The 22,498-nt window shown below is 44.7% G+C and overlaps 1 protein-coding gene across 1 annotated transcript; it reads right to left on the minus strand.

Moving 5' to 3' along the window:
• Positions 1–11,610: 11,610 nt before the first annotated feature.
• Positions 11,611–17,158, minus strand: LOC308285209 (tripartite motif-containing protein 16-like; the record flags this gene model as incomplete). Its single annotated transcript, XM_080725927.1, has 3 exons — positions 11,611–11,979; positions 16,056–16,523; positions 17,123–17,158. The coding sequence occupies 3 exons, from the start codon at positions 17,156–17,158 to the stop codon at positions 11,611–11,613; spliced, it is 873 nt and encodes a 290-aa protein (XP_080582053.1).
• Between the last annotated feature and the right edge of the window lie 5,340 nt (positions 17,159–22,498).

Raw genomic sequence — 22,498 nt, forward strand, 5'->3', positions numbered from 1 at the left:
AGAGTAGTGAAAAAGTGTGACATGACGTGACGGGCTGACGGACAGCCGGTTGTACAATAGAAAGATCAGGAGAGGGTAAGGAATAGGATGGGCTTTGTTTTCATTTAGCCTACCAGTTCTGAGAAACAGCTAGCCGCCTCTAAGTGGCTTTTCAGTGCCGTTTTAAAGGAATTTATGGATTTACACTCCTTTAAGGCCTTCGGTAGGGCGTTCCACATTTTAGCGGCATAGTAGGAGAAGGCATTTGACCTTTTTTTTTGTGCCGAATCTGGGTTGGACAGGATCTGTGGAGCTGCCTCTGGTGTTGTAATTGTGAACATCCTCGACGTTTTGGAAGTAGTGTACTGTATTGTAGTGTTCTACAGTGACTGCTAGTGGGATTCGGACACTAAGTGAGAGATTAATTCACATACCTGTATATCCTTTGCCTGATAAGACTACAAGCTTAGCTTTCCATGCTTTCTGTGCCTTCTTGCAATCTTTATAAACATAATAGCCTATATATTGTGTAAATAAACAAAGTAAATAGTATATTGCGTTGTATCTATTGCATTTACCCATAGTTTGACACACAATATACATTTTTATCTCTGGGACACGAGTTTATTCTAAATTGGCTGTGCCTGTGTTCATTTAGTGTAGGCTACATATGGACCCAAATGGACAAGTCCATTTGGTTCCATTTGAGCCCTCTCTCTCAGGGCTACAGAGTTATGATGGTTCAGTTAGACCCAGGCACGTGCACATATACATGAAAGGGTGCTTGAGCCCCTGCCCTTTTATCCTTCTGTAAAAAGTACCGCCTCCAGACCATGAATGCAGTTTTTACTATGCTGAAATAAATGCCATGCCATACCTGTAGGCAGCATTCAAGAGAATTGCCTTGTCTGCTGAACTTGAATGCAGCATCTCATGTTGAAAGAATTCCATGTGTAAAAATCCATGCCGTACACCACATCTCCAGTATTGACTTGATTATGCTTAGTTCAGTGTTATATCAAGCACCGAAAATAGCTGACCTCCAAGCTTGGAGGTCTGCTATGTTCGATATTTTCACCAAAAGGCCCTTTTAGAGATTTCAGATCCCCTGGCTGGTGGTACGCCACGTTGAGTACCAGGGATATTAAAATGTTTAATTTGTTATTGTTTTTTTTTTTCTTTTCTTTTTTATTCTCTCCTTCTTTTATTTGTTAGGTCACATTTATTTAATCACATTATCTTATTTCTTGGTAAATCAACTTAAATTGAATGGTCAGAAATTAGAGTCCCATTCAACAATTAAAACTAAATCACATGATGTCGATAGCTAATGTCAGCATCACTTCCATAATCACAATAAAATTATTTCAATCTTACGCAAAATCATAACAGGCAGTTACTGACTTATTTATACGTTGTATTATGTAATGTCTAATAAACTAGAAATACTGTTCCTACGAAACAGTGTGGGCTCGCTGCGCCCTCATTGGCTAAAGGCCCTGCCTTTGTACTGTCGGCCAGTTCTTTGAGGAGAATAACCTGAGTGTATAAAGATTTGGGAGAACATACTGGCCTGTGAGAACATACGCTTTCAGCAAGCCAACATACAAGCTCTCAATGTGTCACATTGCGACGCATTGTGAGCTTGTAGATCGGCTATTTTCAAATGGTCGAAATGGGCTGAAGTTGTTGATATGTTTTGTAATAAAAATCAAGATCTACATAGTAACTTGTGACTACAGTTTTCAAATAATTGTAGTGGAGCAAAAGTACAATATTTGGATCCAAAATGTAGTGGAGTAGAAGTAAAAGTATTGGAAATAGGAATTACTCAAGTAAAGTAAAGAAATAACTGAAGTGTAAGTACAGTAGTTGAAGGAGTAGTTCACCCCCAAAATGACTTTTTTTTCTAACTATTACTCACCTCATGAGACTTGAGTTCAATAATATCTTTTTTTGTATTTGTCCCATTCCTAAGACAAAAACATGTATTATAGTAAAATGTACCCCCATTGATACCGGATGGGGACCCAAATGCATTGATCCCCATCCGGGTCCCCATCCGTAATCAATGGGGGTAAATTTACTATAATTAGATTTTTGTCTTAGGAATGCGACAAATACAAAAAAATATTGTTGAACTCAAGTCTCCATGGCGTGACTAATCAATAGAAAAAAAGTATTTTTGGGGTGAACTACTCCTTTAAGTAAATGTACTTAGTTACTTCACACCACTGGATCTCACCCTCACCCTCTCTCTCCCCCTCTCTCTATCTCTCTCTCTCTCTCTCTCTCTCTCTGTCTCTCTGTCTCTCTCTCTCTCTCTCTCTCTCTCCCTCCACAGGTCCCTGGGGTTCCGTGGAGGTCCGGGGGTCCTGAAGGTTGTGGTGTGGCAGGCGAGGAGTGTGTGTGGAAAATTTCACATGGATAGGGGCAACGATGGCGGAGATATGAGTAGGGCAAAAGTGTGACGTGACGTGACAGACTGACTGACTGACTGACTGACTGACTGACTGACTGACTGACTGACTGACTGACGGACGGACTGACGGACAGACAGGCAGTGGAGGTTTTGATAGTAACTGCGACCTGACGGTCGCAATCAGTCTGGACTTCGGCCCCAATACACCAACAGGACAGTTTCATCCCTGAGCATGTGTATCACACCCTTTCCAGAGATGACAGCAGTATCCATCGTTGACACTAAAAGTGTACCCGTACAACTTGCTCACCACCCATCGCTAATTATTGCTCTCCAGGATGACATCTCATTTGGGTAAACAGAGTTGATGGTATTGTTGAGATGAGGGCGTGATCTTTCAGTGGGTGATGATACACCCCAATCTTTTTACAACCAAGACACACTAGTCCTTCAACTTCCCCTGTTTCTGCACATTTTGGGGAAGGTATCTATTCACACACAAGCTCAGCAGACTTTTCTGACAACAGGTATAATGGGGTTTGCATTAAAGGGGGAACCGGCTCTGTGTCTGCAACACAGTCGGAGGCACAGACAGATACAGAGATCTCCATATATGGGCATAAAATGGACTCGAGAACCGTTCGTCCCACGGGCTTCAGTTTCGGCACGTGTGTTCCCCGCCACGGCGCGGAGTGCAGTGCCGGGCCTCGACCCGACCCGATGCGCGGTTTTCCAGAACCTGCGCAAAACATTCGGAATCTCCTTATGCGGAGCTGATTGTTGACATCAGGCTGTTCCGGAGGAAATCAGTGCAAGCGGTGACTTATTGTGACATCACTTCATAAAAGGCTCTGACATCACATACACCACATGAGTCAATGGGCATAAATGGACACAGGCAAACAGATGGTCAAAACGGGTCCTATGACAACAGGTATAATGAGGTTTGCATTAAAGGGGGAACCGGCACTGTGTCTGCAACACAATCGGAGGCACAGACAGATAGAGATCTCCATAATGGGCGTAAAGGGACACAGACAAACAGATACAGAGATCTCCATATATAGGCGTAAAATGGATGCAGGCAGACAGATATCTCCATATATGGGCATACATGGACACCGGCAAACAGATGAGCAGTATGACGTAATCGAACAACGCGTATGATGGGTATTGCCTAACAACCGTAGGGGCATCATTCCCCACGCGTGGCAAAGCAAGCAGGCTGCGTATACTGCTCAAGATGAAGACAGACAGATACAGATATCCATATATGGGCATAAAATGAACGCAGACAGAAATATATCTCCATATAGGCCTATGGGCATAAATGGACACAGGCAAACAGATAAATGGGGTTTGCGTTAAAGGGTGGGGCATTCATTCCTTTACATCGTTCCCGAGGGCAGAGATCTCCATATGGGCATAAAAGGGACACAGACAGACAGATGCAGAGATCTCCATATATGAGCATAACATGGACGCGTCGCAGACAGACAGATATCTCCATATATGGGCATAAATGGACACAGGCAAACAGATGGTCAAAACAGGTCATATGACAACAGGTATAATGGGGTTTGCATTAAAGGGTGGGGCATTCATTCCCTATTTACATCGTTCCTGAGACGGCCAGATCGCCGACCGGGCGGCCGAGCTTCTAGTGTAGTACAATGGAACATAACCTTGTGATGAACGCCATCTTGGATTTGGCAATAAATAATTAACGGAAGGTAATTTCACTGATTCAGGCACATTCCTTGAGCCCTAAAACCTAGGGTTAGATACCAAAAGCACCTTTATAGGTTGAGAAGTATTAGTATTATATAGCCATTTTAAGCTCCATCTTGCCATATATACGATATATTCTCCCAGATTTTCAGTATGTTTTTCGGCAAGCCTAGATGTACCAGAACCAATTGGAAAAACCTTCTGTAATTTTTCTGGAAGGGTTAAGAAGTATTTAATTTTCGCCTAGTGTTACACAAATAAATTGCATGATAGCACCTATACAGCTACAGTACCACTGGTGCAATGCTATCACATATCTTTTAACTCTAGACATGTATACCTTGACAAAAATCACTATGAGAATTATTGCCTTCAGATGGTACCGACCAACCCAAGTGGCTCACCGTCTATTTGGGGAGTCCTCTGTTGCTGGTGCATAGCAGACCAATATGCTGTGCATATAGACAATCCGTCTTCGCCTCTCATTGCTTTTTGAACGGTGCTGACTGCTAATTGCAACTGTCAGATGTGCAAATCGGTTTTTATTAGGAATGATGTCAACGGTTTGTGTTGTGTGACGTCAGACCACGCTCTGGTCAACCTGAATAAGATGTGATGTGGTTTTTAAACATCACATTTAGTCTGAGTATCACCAGAGGAACAGACAGAATGTACTTTGTGAGTCAGTAGTAACTAGAGGGAGAGATAGAGAGTGATAGAGTAAATATATCAAAACCAAATCTTTCCAACCTGCCAGGGATAGAGAACGCCTTCCAATTCCAAAGCAGCATCAGTGTCCATTAACTAATCTACGCCTTCCCATCTCGGATCACCCTCCATGAAGACATGAAGAGGAGCCACAACAACCTCCGCTGTCAAATGGTGAACAATGGACAGCTCCACTCATCTTCCTGTCGGACAATCACCAGCTGTGTAACCAGCCAGCAACAAGGAGACACAGACCTACCAAGATCTTGCGAGGACTTTAACTCAACCGGGAGAAGTAAGGAAACATTGTCTAAGTCATCACATTTTGATGACTTAGACAGGAGAGAAAACCTCATCATATGTGATAAAAGCTTCACTGAGGTCCACACCAAAGAAAAACCCTTCCACTGTCAACAATGTGACAAGAGGTTCAGTCTGCTTGGTAACCTGAAGACACACCAACGTCTCCACACTGGAGAAAAGCCCTTTGTGTGCAAACAGTGTGACAAAGGTTACAGTGTGCTGAATTCTCTGAAGGCACACCAGCGTCTTCACACTGGAGAAAAGCCCTTTGTGTGCAAACAGTGTGACAAAGGTTTCAGTGTGCTGGCTTTTCTGAAGGCACACCAGCGTGTCCACACTGGAGAACAACCCTTCCACTGTCAACAATGTGATAAGGGTTTCAGTCAGCTTGGTAACATGATGAGACACCAGCGTGTCCACACCGGAGAAAAGCCCTTTGTGTGCAAACAGTGTGACAAAGGTTTCAGTTTGTTAAGTGCCCTGAAGACACACCAGCGTGTCCACACTGGAGAAAAACCATATGTGTGTAAACAGTGTGACAAGGGTTTCATTCAGTTATGTCACCTGAAGACACACCAGCGTGTCCACACTGGAGAAAAGCCCTTTGTGTGCAAACAGTGTGACAAAGGTTTCAGTGTGTTAAGTGCCTTGAAGACACACCAGCGTGTCCACACTGGAGAAAAACCATATGTGTGCAAACGGTGTGACAAAGGTTTCAGTGTGTTATGTGCCTTGAAGACACACCAGCGTGTCCACACTGGAGAAAAGCCATATGTGTGTAAACAGTGTGACAAGGGTTTCGGTGAGTTAGCTTCTCTGAAAAGACACCAGCGTCTCCACACTGGAGAAAAACCCTTTGTGTGCAAACAGTGTGACAAAGGTTTCAGTTTGTTAAGTGCCCTGAAGACACACCAGCGTGTCCACACTGGAGAAAAACCATATGTGTGTAAACAGTGTGACAAGAGTTTCAGTCTGTTAGGGAATCTGAAGAGGCACCACCAGCGTGTTCACTGACTCCACACCACATAAGTTATAAAAAGCCACGCTCCTACTATTTGTCTGTTTGTCCCACGCCTGTCCGGACTGTGATTGGTCAATTGGTGCGCGTGTTTGCCCAGGGTCACATTGGCCAAGCTTCGCGGAAACCAGAAAAGCGGTTCCTGCTGAAACCGTGTGGACCTGCTGAAAACACGCACAAAGTATTTTATGTACTGTAGAAAAGGTACACATCTGAATTCCGCAGCAACATGCACAGGTGCAGAATTTACCTTTGTCTGGTATTTGGGGAACAAAATGCTACTGAGGGCTGTACCAACAGCCCGGGAGTGAGGGAAAAAATCAATTTCCCATGATGCCTTGCAAAAGCCACTTCCGGCAACTTCCATTCGGCCATTCACTTGTACCGGTAATCATCCTGCTGCAGAAAAATGTATATCTCTGCTTTTTTTTTCCCATATCACGTGTTTGGTCAAAACATCCTGTTTTCTATGGACCATACACCATAGCTTACACAAGGATCATCACGGTTGTATTTTTTCTTCTCCGTGTGAAAGAAAAGACCTTGAACAACCATGAACGGGAGCCGCCGCGCGCACAATGTGGAGCCATCGAAAATCAGGTAAATACAATAGGAAAAAGTCTTGGCAGTTAATCTACATTAGTTATGGCAAAACTATGACAGACTAAGTGTTAATAGAATAGTATGCCCACTCCACAGTGATACTCCGTATGGCTAAATCTCGATATTCCGATGGCCTGAAAATCCGACGGCACGGAGAGCCGCCGAATCCAATGTCCCAGAGAGAGAGAGAGAGAGAGAGAGAGAGAGAGAGAGAGAGAGAGAGAGAGAGAGAGAGAGATAGAGAGATGTCGGGTCCATTTGAAGAACTACCAGTAAGACTTCCTAATCGGGAGATAAGCGATCATCAGGTCACAGTATACACAAAGAAGCCTGTAAGTGGCATTGATTCCACCCACAAGTTTGTTCGACAAATGGTTAATGAGTAAAGCCAAATAAAGTTTCGGCCAAGCAGAGGAGGGGGCGCGGCAAAGTTAAACCAATTAAGGTGAAGGACTCTTAACTCATTTGCTGCTATTTTAAACATAGGCTGAACTGTTTTCCTGCCAAATTGTCCTTACCTTTTAACGTGGGCACTCGCACGCATCGTGCACGATCTGTGCGCGATTCATCTAGTAGACGTGTAGACTCGGTGACAGCTTTCGAAATAGACATATCCGTTGCCTGGCTGTATCCCTGCTGTATCCGCCAGTGTTTACATAAAAAACATTGGAAACAGCCAGCTGTGCGCTATGGTAACACGTGGACACATTCGCGCACATAGCAGATGATTTGTGCGCAGATCATAATATGCCAGGCGGGTAAAAGAATCAAACAGCTACAAAAAAAAAAAAAAAAAAAAAACGTGTGAAAAAATACCATTCTATGGCCGTGCAGTCAGCTTCCTTGTTTACAATGAAAGCTATGCGACCGGAGCTACGATTGGACCTCAGACCGGATATGGAAACCTAGATCTGGTCCAAACCGGAAATACGACCGGATACAGTTAGGAGGAGGCGGGCCTAAAGAGCCAGAATCGGCTATAATCAGCGATCATACTTTTAATCGTTTCATAATGATTAAAGATAATTAAATCTTCGGGCTCCTCGGGCATCGTAGAGTGGTACAGCGGGTAATCTCCGGTTTCGACGGGGATAGCAGGAAATTAGTTAATCAAGTCAGTTGACACCACCCACAAGTGTGTACAACAAACGGTTGATGAGAAAGCCAAATAAAGTTTTGGCCAATGAGGGGAGGGCAAAGTCAAACCAATGAATGTGAATGACTGTTGGAGCAGCAGGAGTCGGTGGTCCCCGGGAATTCCCCGTGAGCAGCCCAGTTGGGGTGTTGATTTGGCATAGGCGGCGCCAGGGGGGTGCTTGCAGGTGCTTTAGCACCTCCAAAGAAGCCCATAGCACCCCCTTAGCACCCCAAGACATGCTCAGCCAAAACATTTTTTTCAGCCATCAAATAAAATTATCTTTGTTCAAATCTATGACATTGGTGAAAAAAACATTCCTGCCCACTAGAAAGTCCTTCATGATAAGTTAGGAAAAAATAAAATGTGCCAGAAATGATCAGTATCTGCATTGTGTGCAGCCTATAGCCTGCCCTATACATCACTCCTTTTGTTGATGGTATTACCATTTATGACTTAACACTTGTGATGCGATACTTGTACTGATTGAGCACTGATTCGCTTTGTCAATAATAATAGTACACTAGGCTTTTTTTCTTTTTTTGGTTTAACAGAATAGTGGATTTTGCAATGCAGCACAAGATATTTGGCTGTACGTATAGGCTTTTGGAGCCTAGCAAAAATAAAGATAAATACATTTGTGTTTGTTTAGGCTCTTATACTGTATATACGTAAATTGGTAGGCTATATCCACAACTACTTAGCACCTCCATTAACAGCCAAGATCCCTTCCAGCACCCCCATTAAAAATTGTCTGGAGCCGCCACTGTGATTTGGTCATTTTTGCACAATTTGGCGGCGGTGGCAGCGGGTCCCTGGGGGTCCGTGGAGGTCCGGGGGTCCTGAAGGTTGTGGTTTGGCAGGCAAGGAGTGTGTGTGGAAAATTTCACATGGATAGGGGCAACGATGGCGGAGATATGAGTAGGGCAAAAGTGTGACGTGACGTGACGTGGCAGACAGACTGACTGACTGACTGACTGATTGACTGACTGACTGACTGACTGACGGACGGACTGACGGACAGACAGCCGGTGGAGGTTTTGATAGTAACTGCGACCTTAACTACTGTCCATGGTGGGAAAAGTACTCACATTTTGTACTTTAAGAAGTGTTGCTAGTTTTGTACTTTTTTATTTGTCTATGGAGTTAACATTACTCTATAGACCCCAAGGTGTGGTTATAATGTGCATGTCTTCCCTGTGTATTTTGGTTACTTCCTGAAAGCTGAAAGCCTCTGCATGAGTCAAAAGGCCTAATGGAAATACACTGATTTAATGACATCATAAAATCATCCCCTCCCCTTTTACCATACAGCAACACTGTGGGTGTGGCTAACTTCAGCTGGGTCACCACCCACCATGACAACCAGGCATACTCAATGACCCCGTCTTTATGAATTGGAATTCAAAATGTACTTGAATAAAAGTACACAAGTACCGGTAACTAGCAATCACGTTTTCATACAATGTAGTGGAGTAAAAGTACAATATTTGGAAACAGTTTTCAGTCATAGTCTTCTGAATAAAAATGTATCTAGTTTTAGTCATATTTGAGTCATCTGAATTTTTTTAGTTTTAGTCCCAGATTTTGTCGACAAAACAATATTTTGGCAGATCTTGATGGCTTCGAAACAGCTGATTACACTTGGTTAAATGCTGAAAATATTTATATTATTCTCAGAGTGCGTTCGGAAAGCTGCAGTGTCCGACGACAAGTTTGGTGGTCTGGTCAGAGACAGTATCGGCTGCCCTTTTGTGGTCACAGTTGGTGACCATGGTTTGTACTTTGGTGGGAAAAATGGCACCAATAGCCCCTTTTCCACAGCCCCAACACCACACCACTCCACACCACACCGCCCACTTGTGCCAGGTTTTCCACTACAAGGACCTGGGTAGAGTGGTGTGAAGGTGGTACTAAACGTGGTACTAAAAAGTATCCAGTCTAGAGTAGGTCTGAGCTAGGCCAAACAGGGCCAAACACTTCATAATGACTGATCACTCACTGACTTTTCATTTAGACCACCAGGATATAGTTGTAATACATGATAATAGATTTTATTGTGCTATAACCACTATTATAATCTATTATAGTGTATTATAATTATCATAGTAATACATTAATACTTTATAGTGTATTATAATCACAGTTATAATTCATTATAGTGTGTTATAATTTAGGATAGTTGTAATACAAATTTATATTGTATTATAATCACAGTTAAAAGGGTCAATTTGTTTCTTACCGATAGGGGTACTTTTGTGTAATGGAAAATGTAGATATTTTTATGTGGTGCGGTGTGGTGTGGTGTGGTGTGGTGTTGTGCTAAAGCTGCAGTCGCAAAGGGGCTAAAGGTGATTATCAAGGTCAAGCAAAGGACAAGATGTTTGGGAAGGATCTCCATTTTTATCAACCAGAGTGCAATGAGGACTCTAGCTTGAGCTCTCATTCAACGTGTAGACCTGACAAAGAGCACAACACCCGAGTGCAAACAAACATGAAATGACTTGTCTCTTATTTCTGTCGGTGTCCTTCTTTGTTTAAGCCCGTAGCTCAATCAGGGACCAGCATTTTTGGCAACTTAATCTTTAACAGCCAATGAGGGACCAGCATTCCTGGTGATGCCAGTGGTGATGTCACTGGCATTGCCAGTGGTGATGTCAGTTGTGAGCACACCTCATGGCACACTCCGCTGGCGCAAGTTGGCACCTCGACAGAGTGCAGTTCTAGTTTTTATTTGTTGACATTGTCAATATTTGAAGCGGTTGAAAGCCGCTTCCAAGGTGTGGCTTTGTCTGTCCCATGTCCCATGTCCCATGCATGCAGAATTGAGGATTGGTCAAGCTTCACATGACAATTTGGCCCTCCAGACAAAATCATTCATTCATTCAGAATTCATGAAAATATAGAACTAAAGCACATAGAAAGTATAGATCTAGAAGATAGAATGTATAGATCTAGAACACAGATTTCATAGCTCTAGAACACATACAATAAGAATTCACCGCTTCACTTCGAACCGAGGTTCGATTTTTTTATTTAGTCTCAATTTTAGTCATTGGTTTTTATTTTGTTTTCGTCAGTGGAAAAGGGTAGTTGACTGACATTTTTCATCATAGTTTTAGTCGAGGAAATCAACAATGCTGTTCATGTACGCACAAGCGTATGCATCTCTCCTAAAGGCAAGTGAAGCGGATGGTTTCCTTAGAGGTAGTTGAAGTCTATAGATACTTTAATTGTGGTCTTATGGTTTTATTGGATATATTTGTTGTTATCGCATTTGTTTGTTTGTTTGTTTGTTTGTTTGTTTGTGTGTTTAATGATTTTAATCCTGGTAGGTGACTGGTAGGTAGTTAGAACGTTTTGTCTTTTTTATATAGTGTGGCCGATGAGCACATCTGACCCCAAAAATAAGAGTCAATAGCAACAGAACAATATGTTGCACTGCTCATCTCACAAAAACATGTTCCTTACAAATTGGGCACCATTGAGAAAGAGAAATAAACAGGATTTCCAACAGCATAAACCTTGCAATAGAGAAATAATCTTATTTTTTTGTATAATCTTTAGCCTTTTTAATATGAAACGATCATGTCATATAGGGGCTGAGTTTACTTTTTGGACTCTGAGAAGGTTGACCTTGAGAGGAAACTACGGAACTATTGGGGACATAATTAATGATCCTGTAGTCATGAGACAAACACAATGTCTGATCTACTTGATGTCACACAACTCAGCGTCCGCAAACCGTGTTGTCCCAAATACTCCACCGTATATGCCAAACCCAGCATAGAGGGTCTGGGTGAATGTAGTCTGGACTCTGTGGAGGAGCGTCATGGTGTCTGAGACGTTGTAGAAGGACAGAGTCCCTGCACTGTGATCCAGGTACACTCCCACCCTGGAGGACACGCGGCCTGGGATTTTAGTTTCAATGCATCTGTGTCTGAAAACACAACCTCCATTACAGCACAATTTAAAACACCAAGACGTGTCGTTGTTTCCAAATATTTGATTGTAGTCAATAGTTCTGCTGATGTCTTTATATGAGACCGCTATGTCGACGATGTATCCCCTCCACTCTACCTCCCAGCAGTGTTGGGCAGTAACGTATTACTAATAATATATTACTGTAATATTATTACTTTTTCCAGTAACGAGTAATATAAGGTATTACTCTAAAAAAATGGTAATATATAACGCTTTACTTCGCCAAAAAAAAGCCTCGCTACTCCGTTACTGAGCGTGATTTGTGTTTTTGTTCTTCATCATCATTATCTACTCATAGTAGCAAGTTTCCGCATCGTGCAACAATAAAACAGACCTACAAACTATCAAGACATATCAACAGAGATAAGATGTAGCTTGTAGATCTGCCGCAGCCTGCGCAGAGCTATGACCTATATCTTATGCAAAAATAGAACAGACCTACAAACTACAAACACATATCAACAGAGTTGCGCTGTTGCTTGTAGATCTGCCGCAGCCTGGGCAGAGTTATGACGTATGTTGTGCGACTGGTGACCAGTTCAACACAACAGAAAGGATGGCGGAACACAATGAAGAAGTGTTTACTTTTCACGGCTGGAAGTATCAGCATTATTTTGAGTTTGTGAGCGTCAAAGATGCCAAAAACATTATTGTCCGTTGTACACTTTGCGTGGGCAATAAAACACTTTCCACCGCAAAAAATACGACGTCTAACTTGTTGAAGCACTTGGAAAAAGTGCACGCCAATGTTAAGCTCACCGAAGCTGCGCCTGCTGCCCCTGCTGCCTTGCCTGCCGCTAACAAGGATGGCCCCTCCGACCCAAAACAGCAGAAACTGGATTTCAGAAAAGATATTCCTAGATTAAATCAAGACGAGCTGAAGAAGCTGGTGGCTGGGTATGTTGTAGAGGAAATGTTACCCTTATCCACAGTTGACAAGCCCTCATTTCGAAACATCATTGACAAAATACCTGTGAAACCCGATGTCAGCCTGCCACAGAGAAAATCTTTTTCTTCTTGGCTTGATAGAGAATATGTGGGGATGGAAATTAAATTGAAGGCGACTTTAGGTGAGGCAGACTTTGTTTCCACTACAGCTGACATCTGGACGGCAAACAACAAGAGCTACCTAGGAGTTACAGTGCACTGGATCAGCCCTATAACTATGGAGCGACACAAGGCAGCTATTGCATGTAAAAGAATTAAAGGCAGGCACACATTTGATCTAATTGGCTCAGAAATAGATAACATCCATTCAGCATATGGACTTGTTGGCAAAGTTGTTGCCACTGTGACTGACAACGCATCAAACTTTGCAAAGGCGTTTAGAGTATACCAGCCTGTCACAATGGACTCTGTTTCCGAATCAGAACAGGACGAAAACCATGCCGATGATGATGATGTAACTTATACAGATGTCACAGATATCCTCGACGTCCCCATTGATGACAATGAGACTGATGCTCTGTTTACCCTGCCGCCACATTACCGGTGTGCTTCGCATACAATTAATCTGATTTCCACGGGCGATGTCGACAAATACTTAAATTCCAGTGCAGAGACCAAGAATGTGTACAGAACTAGCGTTGCAAAATGCACTGCTCTTTGGAATAAAGCAAGTCGATCATCAGTTGCATCAGAATATGTGGAGGAAGCAAACCCCAGAAAGCTACTAGTGCCGTCATCCGTAAGGTGGAATTCGTTTTACGATGCTGTTTCCAGAGTCATTGAAATCCCCACGACTGAGCGCAACGACCTGTGCGTAAAACTGGGAATTAAGTGTCTCAGTGAGAAGGAATATCAATTCCTGCAGGAATACTGCATCGTGATGAAGCCCCTTACTGTAGCTTTGGACGTACTGCAAGGGGACAACTGTCACTATGGGGCTTTAATACCAACCCTCGAAATCTTGGTGACAAGGACACTTGCTACAAAGGACACCGTGAGGATGACAGCTGGCCTTCCAGACGTCATTGTGCAGGTAAGCCTATATTATCTTTTGCAGATTTAATGATTGCATTGTCAAAGCAGTCAATATAAATTATCAAAATTAATTTTAACATTGCTTAGGGCAGTGTTTCTCAACCTGTGTGTCTGGGGCTCCCCAAATTATTTTGGGGGACCCCAGATGAACAGCTTACTGTGCAACATTGTTTTTCTCTCTCAACAGTTAACAAACCCACATACATTTTAAGTGTATAGAGGTTATATGCACATTTCTAAAGTGACAATTTATGGACTTTTAATACACCTAAAATGACAAACTAAACATTGGTCAAATTGTCAAATATTAGAGGCAGTAATTGTGAAAATAGCAGAACTACATGCTTGTAGATTGTCTATTTTCACAATAGAACTGTGTTACACAAAATGTAATGCCTCAACTCTTAGTTTCTAGTAAGGTGGTTAAAATATGATTATTTTGGGGGTCGCAGCCTGAAAATGTTGAGAACCACTGCTTTAGAGCAAATGGCCCCCATATAAATAAAAGCAATACTAATAGATCAAATTGTGTTTTTCAGGCCATCCAGACACGGTTTGCTCCTGTGCTGCGCTCAGATGATGCACTTCTGGCTGCTGTGAGTTGTCCGAAATTCAAGCTGAGATGGCTGAGAGATGAAGGTAGGAGAGAGACCACAAAGGAGCTTCTGACAGCTGAGTGTCGCAAATCCGCTGAGGCGGTCGCTGAGGAGGTTGCCTCTGAATCCACCGCGTCAGACAGCGCTGCTGAAATGGACTTTTTTGCATTTGAGAAAGAGCCCGAGAACAGCTACTCTGTAGAACAAGAAGTTGTGGATTATTTGAGGTCAGGGTATGAGCTTTCAACTCTGAACAAGTTCTCCAACATCAAAAAGTTGTTCTTGAAGTACAACACCCCAACCCCATCTAGTGCACCTGTGGAGCGCCTTTTTAGTGTAGGAGGGTTGGTGCTCACCCCTAAAAGAAACAGATTGTCAGATAAGCGATTCGAAAGGCTTGTGCTAATGAGATACAATCACTGCTACTACACTGAAGTGAAGAAGAAGAAGTGATTTGAACTTCACTGAACAGTGAACTTTAGTACCTTATGTTAGGGGCAGGACAGAGATAACTAAACAAGCTGGACATATCTGCCTAAATGTGGTTGTAGGAGACATTTAATTTAATTTAATGTTATTGTTTAAGAATCATTACGTTTAAAAAGTCAGGGAGACTGGGAGCTGCTTTATTTTGTATTTTATTATTTTATATAAAAGTACTACAGACTGTCAGGACTTCATTTTGAAAACATTTGGTTGGATTGTGAAACTAACCAAGTTAAAAGGTCAGAGAGACTGCTGCTTTATTTTACTTGTTGGCTACATTTGGTTGTAAGGTAACTGCTGGTAAGTCAGAGAGACTGCTGCTTTATTGTGTATATATTTGTTTTATATACTAAGATCTACTCTGTCTGTACATTTGGTTGGATTGTGAAACTATCTAAGTTAAATAGTCAGAGAGACTGCTGCTTTATTTTGTATTTATTTTATATACTTTAAGATCTACAGTTTCAGTACATTTGGTTGGATTGTGAAACTAACAAAGGTAAAAAGTCAGAGAGACTGCTGCTTTATTTTGTATTTATTTATTTTATATTCTGTAAGATCTACAGTACTGTCACTGTCAATACACTTGGTTGGATTGTGAAACTAAGTTAAAAGAGTCAGAGAGACTGCTGCTTTATTTTTATATATAAGATTTACAGACTGTCAGGAGTCAGGACTTGTTAGCTTCGTTTTGAAAACATGTGGTTGCATTGTGAAAATCACTAAGTCAGAGAGACTGCTGCTTTATTTATTTTTTATTTTTTTTATATACTGTAAGAACTACAGTGTCACTCAGTACTCAGGTTTTGTTGGATGCCTTATGAAAGCATTGTACTCATCTTAAAAAAAGCTAACTATTTTGTTTTATAGTCTTGTTATTGTTCCAATAAATTTGATTCAGTTCTAAAAGGAGCTGGCTAAACAGATTGTGGTGTTGTACATCTAATTTCTTTTGCGGGGTAAAAAAAAGAAAAAAGTAATATAACTTAATATATTATATATTACTCTCTTTTACAAGTAATAAGTAATATAATATTATTACTTTTTCCAAGGTGTAATAAGTAATAAGTAAAGATTACTCTCCTAAGTAATATTGCCCAACACTGCCTCCCAGTAACAGCATCCAGCAAGACCCTCTCTACTCAGAACCTGACTCCATTGAGTGAATCTCTCTGGACGATGAGGATATGAGTGTCGCTGTTTCAGCCATGTTACCTTTCTGTTAGCTTTAGACAGAAACAGGCGTTGGTGTGCTGTGTTTGGATCCAGTGTGATTGGACAGGAATATCGTAAGAACTCCACTCTGGTCTTGGGTGCTGGCAGTGTTGACAGTAAAACACTCACTCCATTCAATGTCTCTGAGACGTTTGTCCCTTCCTCTTCCAGAATGTCCTCTAGTTTGTCCTTCATCTTTGACACGGCCACAGTCACATCTTCAAAGTATTTCAGAGGACGGATGTTGCTGCTGACTGGGTGTGTAGATTCACTGATCGTTGAGAGGGAGGTGGAAGTGTTTAGGAAATGGATGTGATCCTCTGTGTGTGAGATCTGCTCTGTCACGGGGCAGCCCGTGCCCTATAGGAAGATGCGCTCTGCTTAAAGACATTGCATGCACACGCACGCACACACACACACCACACAGCTGCGCCAAATACTAATTAAGAACACCGGCCGGTTTGGGAGCGCTGTTGTGAGGTGTATGTGCTGCGTGGCTTATGTAAACAAATGTCGATACGGTGTGGTTTCACAAATGACTCTGAAATGTTTATTGAACATGCTTATTGTGATTTAGCTCATTGTTGGTCACCTGTAGCTCCTCTGCAGTGCTGGCTGTGCTCTGTTGAATGTGGGGCAGACAAACAGATCAGGACTGTACCATTCCACATAAATAGGGGGGGGGATGGGCCAGTACTGTAGAGCAGTGGGGGTGTTTGACTGTAACATTGAGCAAAGGTTTCCTATTGTCTCTATATGAATTCTAACCTAAATGATGGGTAGTGTAACACACTTGAACATTTATTAGTATGTTAATGTATTCAGAAGAGACTGTAAGCTTGTAGATCAGCTATTTGCTGTTAATTAGTTCCCGGGTTAGTGGTACGATCCACTCCTTTAAGAGGAAGGCTGCTAACCTGGGCAACTCAGTTATGCTCGGGAGAGCGAGGTGAGAACACCTCTGTGGAAGAGCTGCCAGGGCCCTTCATGGGCATAGTCTAGTGCAGTTTGTTATTTTTTCCTTTTTCTTGATTTTTGCCTTTTGTTCTTGAGTTCTCTATTTTTGATTTTTGGCCAACTTTATTTTTGCATTTGGAATTATGGTTTGCACTGTACAAAACTGCATCGGAGGTGGAGGTTGGTGAAATAAACAGCTGTAAAAGAACATCTTGAGCCATTCTTGGAGCCTAGGCCGTCGGCCAACTTCACATGTGGTGTCAGAAGCAAGCGAAGAAAAGTTCAAGATGCCTCCAAAACCAGTGCTACGAAACCACCAGCAGCAAGCAGCGCTCTCGGAAGAGGATGAAGAAAGTGCCACAGGAGGAGTTGTGGAGGAACCAGTCCACAGTGGAGTGAGCACCACCACCTCCCAAGAGGCAACATTTTCCAGCCTGGCCAAAATGTTCGAAACGTACATGCAATCTCAGATGGAGAAGGAAAGAAGGGAGGACAACAACCGGCAACGACAGGAGCAGAGGCTCGATGTCATTAATCACCAGATAACCCAGATCCAGTTAGATATGGAGGCAGCCAGGGCGCTGCCGAGGGCGCCAACAGGGCCAACGGGACCAGCGCCAACGGGACCAGCGCCAACGGGACCAGTGATGGGAGGTGCAGCAGCAGGACTAGGGTCAGCACCAGTGCCGATGGGGGACCCCAGGCTGGTGAGGTTGGAAGACTCCGATGATATTGAACATTTTCTTACAACCTTTGAGAGGCTGGCGGTGGTGTACAGATGGCCACGACAGCAGTGGGCCATCCGGCTGATTCCCTTGCTGACAGGCAAAGCAAGAGCGGCGTTTGTAGCGATGGACCCAGTCTACACGCAAGACTACGACCGGCTGAAAGCGGCAGTGTTGAGAAAGTACGAGGTGAACAAAGACTTGTACTGCCAGCGCTTCCGGAGCCTCGATGTGCCAGAAGACGAGTCACCTCATGAGCTGTACACCCGCCTCAAAGACCTATGCAGCAAGTGGTTTGACTTCTCATCTGCCTCCAAAGAGGACATCCTTGAGAAGGTGGTCCTTGAGCAATACCTCAGGGTCCTCTACACAGAAGTCAAGGTCTGGGTCAAAGAGCGGGATCCTGAGACAGCGGAAGAGGCAGCAGATCTCGTTGACACCTACGTCTCGGCACACAAGGATCCAGGGTCCTATTCCTACCGCTACGCCGGACAGCGCCAGGCGAGGGGTAAGTCTGAGGGTTGGTTCAAGGGGGGTAGTCCTCAGTCTAGCTATCAGGCCCAGCCTAGGTCAGACAGGCCGGTGGTTAGGGAGTACACTAACACCAAGTCACAGCCAGGTGATAGGCCAGAGATTGTGTGTTATAATTGTGGTAAAGTAGGACATACACGCCCCGTGTGCCCCCTCAAAAAGCCCAAGTCCACCAGTCTTTGCTATGTCCCTAGGCCTGAGTTCCCGGTACACCCTGAAGAGCAGCCAGACTCCCCTTTGACCACTGTTAAGCTAAATGGCAAGCCTTACACTGCTCTCTTAGACACAGGTTGTTCACAGTCTCTGGTACAGTCTCACTTGGTTGCTAAAGAACTGTGGAATGATGGAGACTCAATCCCTGTCATTTGTGTCCATGGCCATGAAGAACAGAGCCCTACTGCTGACATTTACATTGAGGTTAAAGGGCAGGTGTACCTGATGAAAGTGGGTGTTGTCCCAGAGTTGCCCTACCCCATCCTGCTTGGTACAGATTTTCCAGTCCTGTATGACCTCATTGATGAAAGCAGGGAAAGGTTTTGTGGTGTAGTGACACGTGCCAGAGCCAGGCAGGCTCCATTGCCGGAGGTACAGCCACTAGTTTCATCTGTAATCCAGCAGGCAGGGTCCCCTGTTACACTTGAGCCAGTGTCAGTTACAGCACACCTACCTGGTACACCCGACACGCAGGTAGGCATGTTAATGCAGTTAATGCCGTTGCATGGGGAGGAGGTAGGGGAGCCTACAGTTACACACGAGGACAGATTGGAGAGGCGCAGACAGCAAGTTCAAGCAGAGGGTCTTATGCCACAGTTCATGGAGCAGGCAGAGCCAGAAGTGCCAGCGCTAGAGCTGCAGTTAGACACCTTACCCTGTGATCTTGCTAAATGTCAGCATGAGGACTCCACTCTGGGGCAGTGTTTCAAAGAAGCAGAGAAGGAACACACAGGCATTTTGTCCCACCGTGAGCACTATGTCATTGAAAATGATCTTCTGTACAGAGTCAGTGAAGATGGGAGACAGCTAGTACTCCCCAAATCCTGTAGAGAGGAAGTGCTAAGGGTGGGTCACACGATTCCTTGGGCGGGTCACCTGGGCTTTATGAAAACCCTGCAGCGCATTTCTAAGAGGTTTTGTTGGCCAGGAATGTACACCCAGGTCAAGGAGTATTGTAAAACCTGTCCAGAATGCCAGTTAACAGCAGGGAAAGCTACAGCCCCTGTACCCCTTATTCCACTTCCTGTCATTGGTACTCCATTTAAGAGAATAGGAGTAGATGTAGTGGGGCCCCTGGAGAGAAGCAAATCAGGAAACCGGTTTATTCTGGTTATCAGCGACTATGCCACCAGATATCCTGAGGCCATTCCGATGAGAGAGGTGACGGCTAGGCAAGTAGCATCGGCTCTGCTAAAGTTCTTTTCCCAGGTGGGCATTCCTCGGGAAGTTTTAAGTGACCAAGGTCCGAACTTTATGAGCCGTACGCTTGCACAGGCCTATCAGCTGTTAGGGATTAAGAGAATAAGGACTACCCCTTACCACCCTCAGACTGACGGGCTAGTAGAGCGCCTGAACCAGACTTTGAAAGGCATGCTCAAGAAATTTGTATCAGAGACTGGTAAAGACTGGGACAAATGGCTGCCATACATTCTGTTTGCTTACCGCGAGGTCCCTCAGGCCTCGACGGGCTTTTCACCTTTTGAGCTGCTTTACGCCCACCAGGTTCGAGGGCCTCTTGATGTGCTCCGTGAGACCTGGGAGGGTCCCGCTAAAGCACAGGACATGAACATTCTCTCCTACGTCCTAAACATGCGAGAGCAGCTCATGAGGTCCACCACCATTGCCAGAGAACATCTACTCCAAGCCCAGGCAAAGCAGAAAGAGTGGTATGACCGGTCAGCCAGGCAGCGAAGTCTCCAGCCGGGTGAGGACGTCTTGTTGCTGTTGCCGACTTCAGAGCAGAAGCTGTTGGCAAAGTGGCAGGGTCCCTTCAAGGTCAAGCAGAAAATGGGTCCGGTGACGTACCAGATCCACATGCCTGACCGCAGACAGCCGTTACAGACATTCCATATCAACATGCTCAAGAAATGGAATCCTCGTCCCACCCCACCGCCACCAGCAAGCCACACTCTGTATGTGAAGGCTGTGAGGGAGGAAGAGGAGACACCGGAGCAGTACCTACCAGTGCCAGAGGGGGAGCCACAGCTGGAGCTGAGCCACCTGGAGGAGGAGAAGAGGAAGGAGCTTCTTCAGATCCTGCCCAAGCACCTGTTTGGGTTAACTCCAGGCCGCACCGATGTCACTCAACACCGTGTCGCCTTGAAAGAGCCAGATCCCCTTCGCCAGCCTGTCTACAGGGTTCCAGAACGCCTGCTGCCAGTCCTGAAGAAGGAGATCGAGGCGATGAGGGAGCTGGGTGTCATCGAGCCATCGTCCAGTGAGTGGAGCAGTCCAATCATCCTGGTCCCAAAGAAAGATGGAACTCTGAGGTTCTGTCTCGACTTCAGGAAGGTGAACAAGGTCACTAAGAGAGACTTGTATCCGATGCCAAGAATTGACGACCTTCTGGAGAGGGTTGGCAGTTCACACTACATCACGACCCTTGATCTGTGTAAGGGTTACTGGCAGGTCCCCCTCAGCCCAGAGAGCAAAGAGTGCACCGCGTTTAGAACGCCGTTTGGACATTTCCAGTTTACTGTCCTGCCCTTTGGTCTCAATGGGGCACCTGCAACTTTCCAACGGTTGATGGACAGAGTTCTGGTGGGCACAGAGGCCTTTGCAGCAGCCTACCTGGATGATGTGGTGGTGTACAGCAGGTCCTGGCAAGAACATCTGGTCCATCTACAAGCTGTGTTCCAGAGACTCAAGGGGGCGGGCCTGACCATCCGTCCAGACAAGTGTGCCATTGCCAAACATGAGACGGAGTACCTGGGGTATGTGCTGGGTAATGGGGTAATTCGGCCACAGGTTGGGAAGCTCGAGGCTGTCAGGTTGGCTGAGAGACCTACCACCAAGTCTCAGGTCAAGTCCGTATTGGGCCTGATTGGCTGGTATGGCCGGTTCATTCCCAGGCTATCCACCATCGCAGCTCCCCTCACCGATCTCACCAAAAAGAACTTGCCCAACAAGGTGAAGTGGACGGAGCGCTGTGAGGTGGCCTTCAACACCCTGAAAGACTTGTTGTGCAAAGAACCCATTCTGAAAAGCCCTGACTTCGAACAGCCGTTCATGGTCCAGACTGATGCCTCGGATGTGGGCATAGGGGCGGCGTTACTGCAATGGGAAGCAGGTAACCTCCATCCCATCGTCTACATCAGCAGGAAGCTCATGGACCATGAGGTGCGGTATTCGGTGGTGGAAAAGGAGTGCCTTGCCATAAAATGGGCACTTGACTCCCTGAAGTACTATCTGTTGGGGAGAGAGTTCACCTTGGAGACGGACCACCGGGCATTGGCCTGGTTGAAAGAAATGAAGGACACTAACTCCCGAATCACTAGGTGGTTCTTGGCTATGCAGCCGTATGACTTTGTGGTTCGGTACAGGAAGGGGTCTGAGAACTGCACCGCTGACTTCCTGTCGAGGACGCCACAGGGGGCGCCTTCAGAGGGGGGGGGAAATGTCACGGGGCAGCCTGTGCCCTATAGGAAGATGCGCTCTGCTTAAAGACATTGCATGCACACGCACGCACACACACACACCACACAGCTGCGCCAAATACTAATTAAGAACACCGGCCGGTTTGGGAGCGCTGTTGTGAGGTGTATGTGCTGCGTGGCTTATGTAAACAAATGTCGATACGGTGTGGTTTCACAAATGACTCTGAAATGTTTATTGAACATGCTTATTGTGATTTAGCTCATTGTTGGTCACCTGTAGCTCCTCTGCAGTGCTGGCTGTGCTCTGTTGAATGTGGGGCAGACAAACAGATCAGGACTGTACCATTCCACATAAATAGGGGGGGGATGGGCCAGTACTGTAGAGCAGTGGGGGTGTTTGACTGTAACATTGAGCAAAGGTTTCCTATTGTCTCTATATATGAATTCTAACCTAAATGATGGGTAGTGTAACACACTTGAACATTTATTAGTATGTTAATGTATTCAGAAGAGACTGTAAGCTTGTAGATCA

Source organism: Nannobrachium achirus (assembly GCF_963921795.1).
Source record: "Nannobrachium achirus genome assembly, chromosome: 5".
Classification (NCBI taxonomy): Eukaryota; Metazoa; Chordata; class Actinopteri; order Myctophiformes; family Myctophidae; genus Nannobrachium; species Nannobrachium achirus.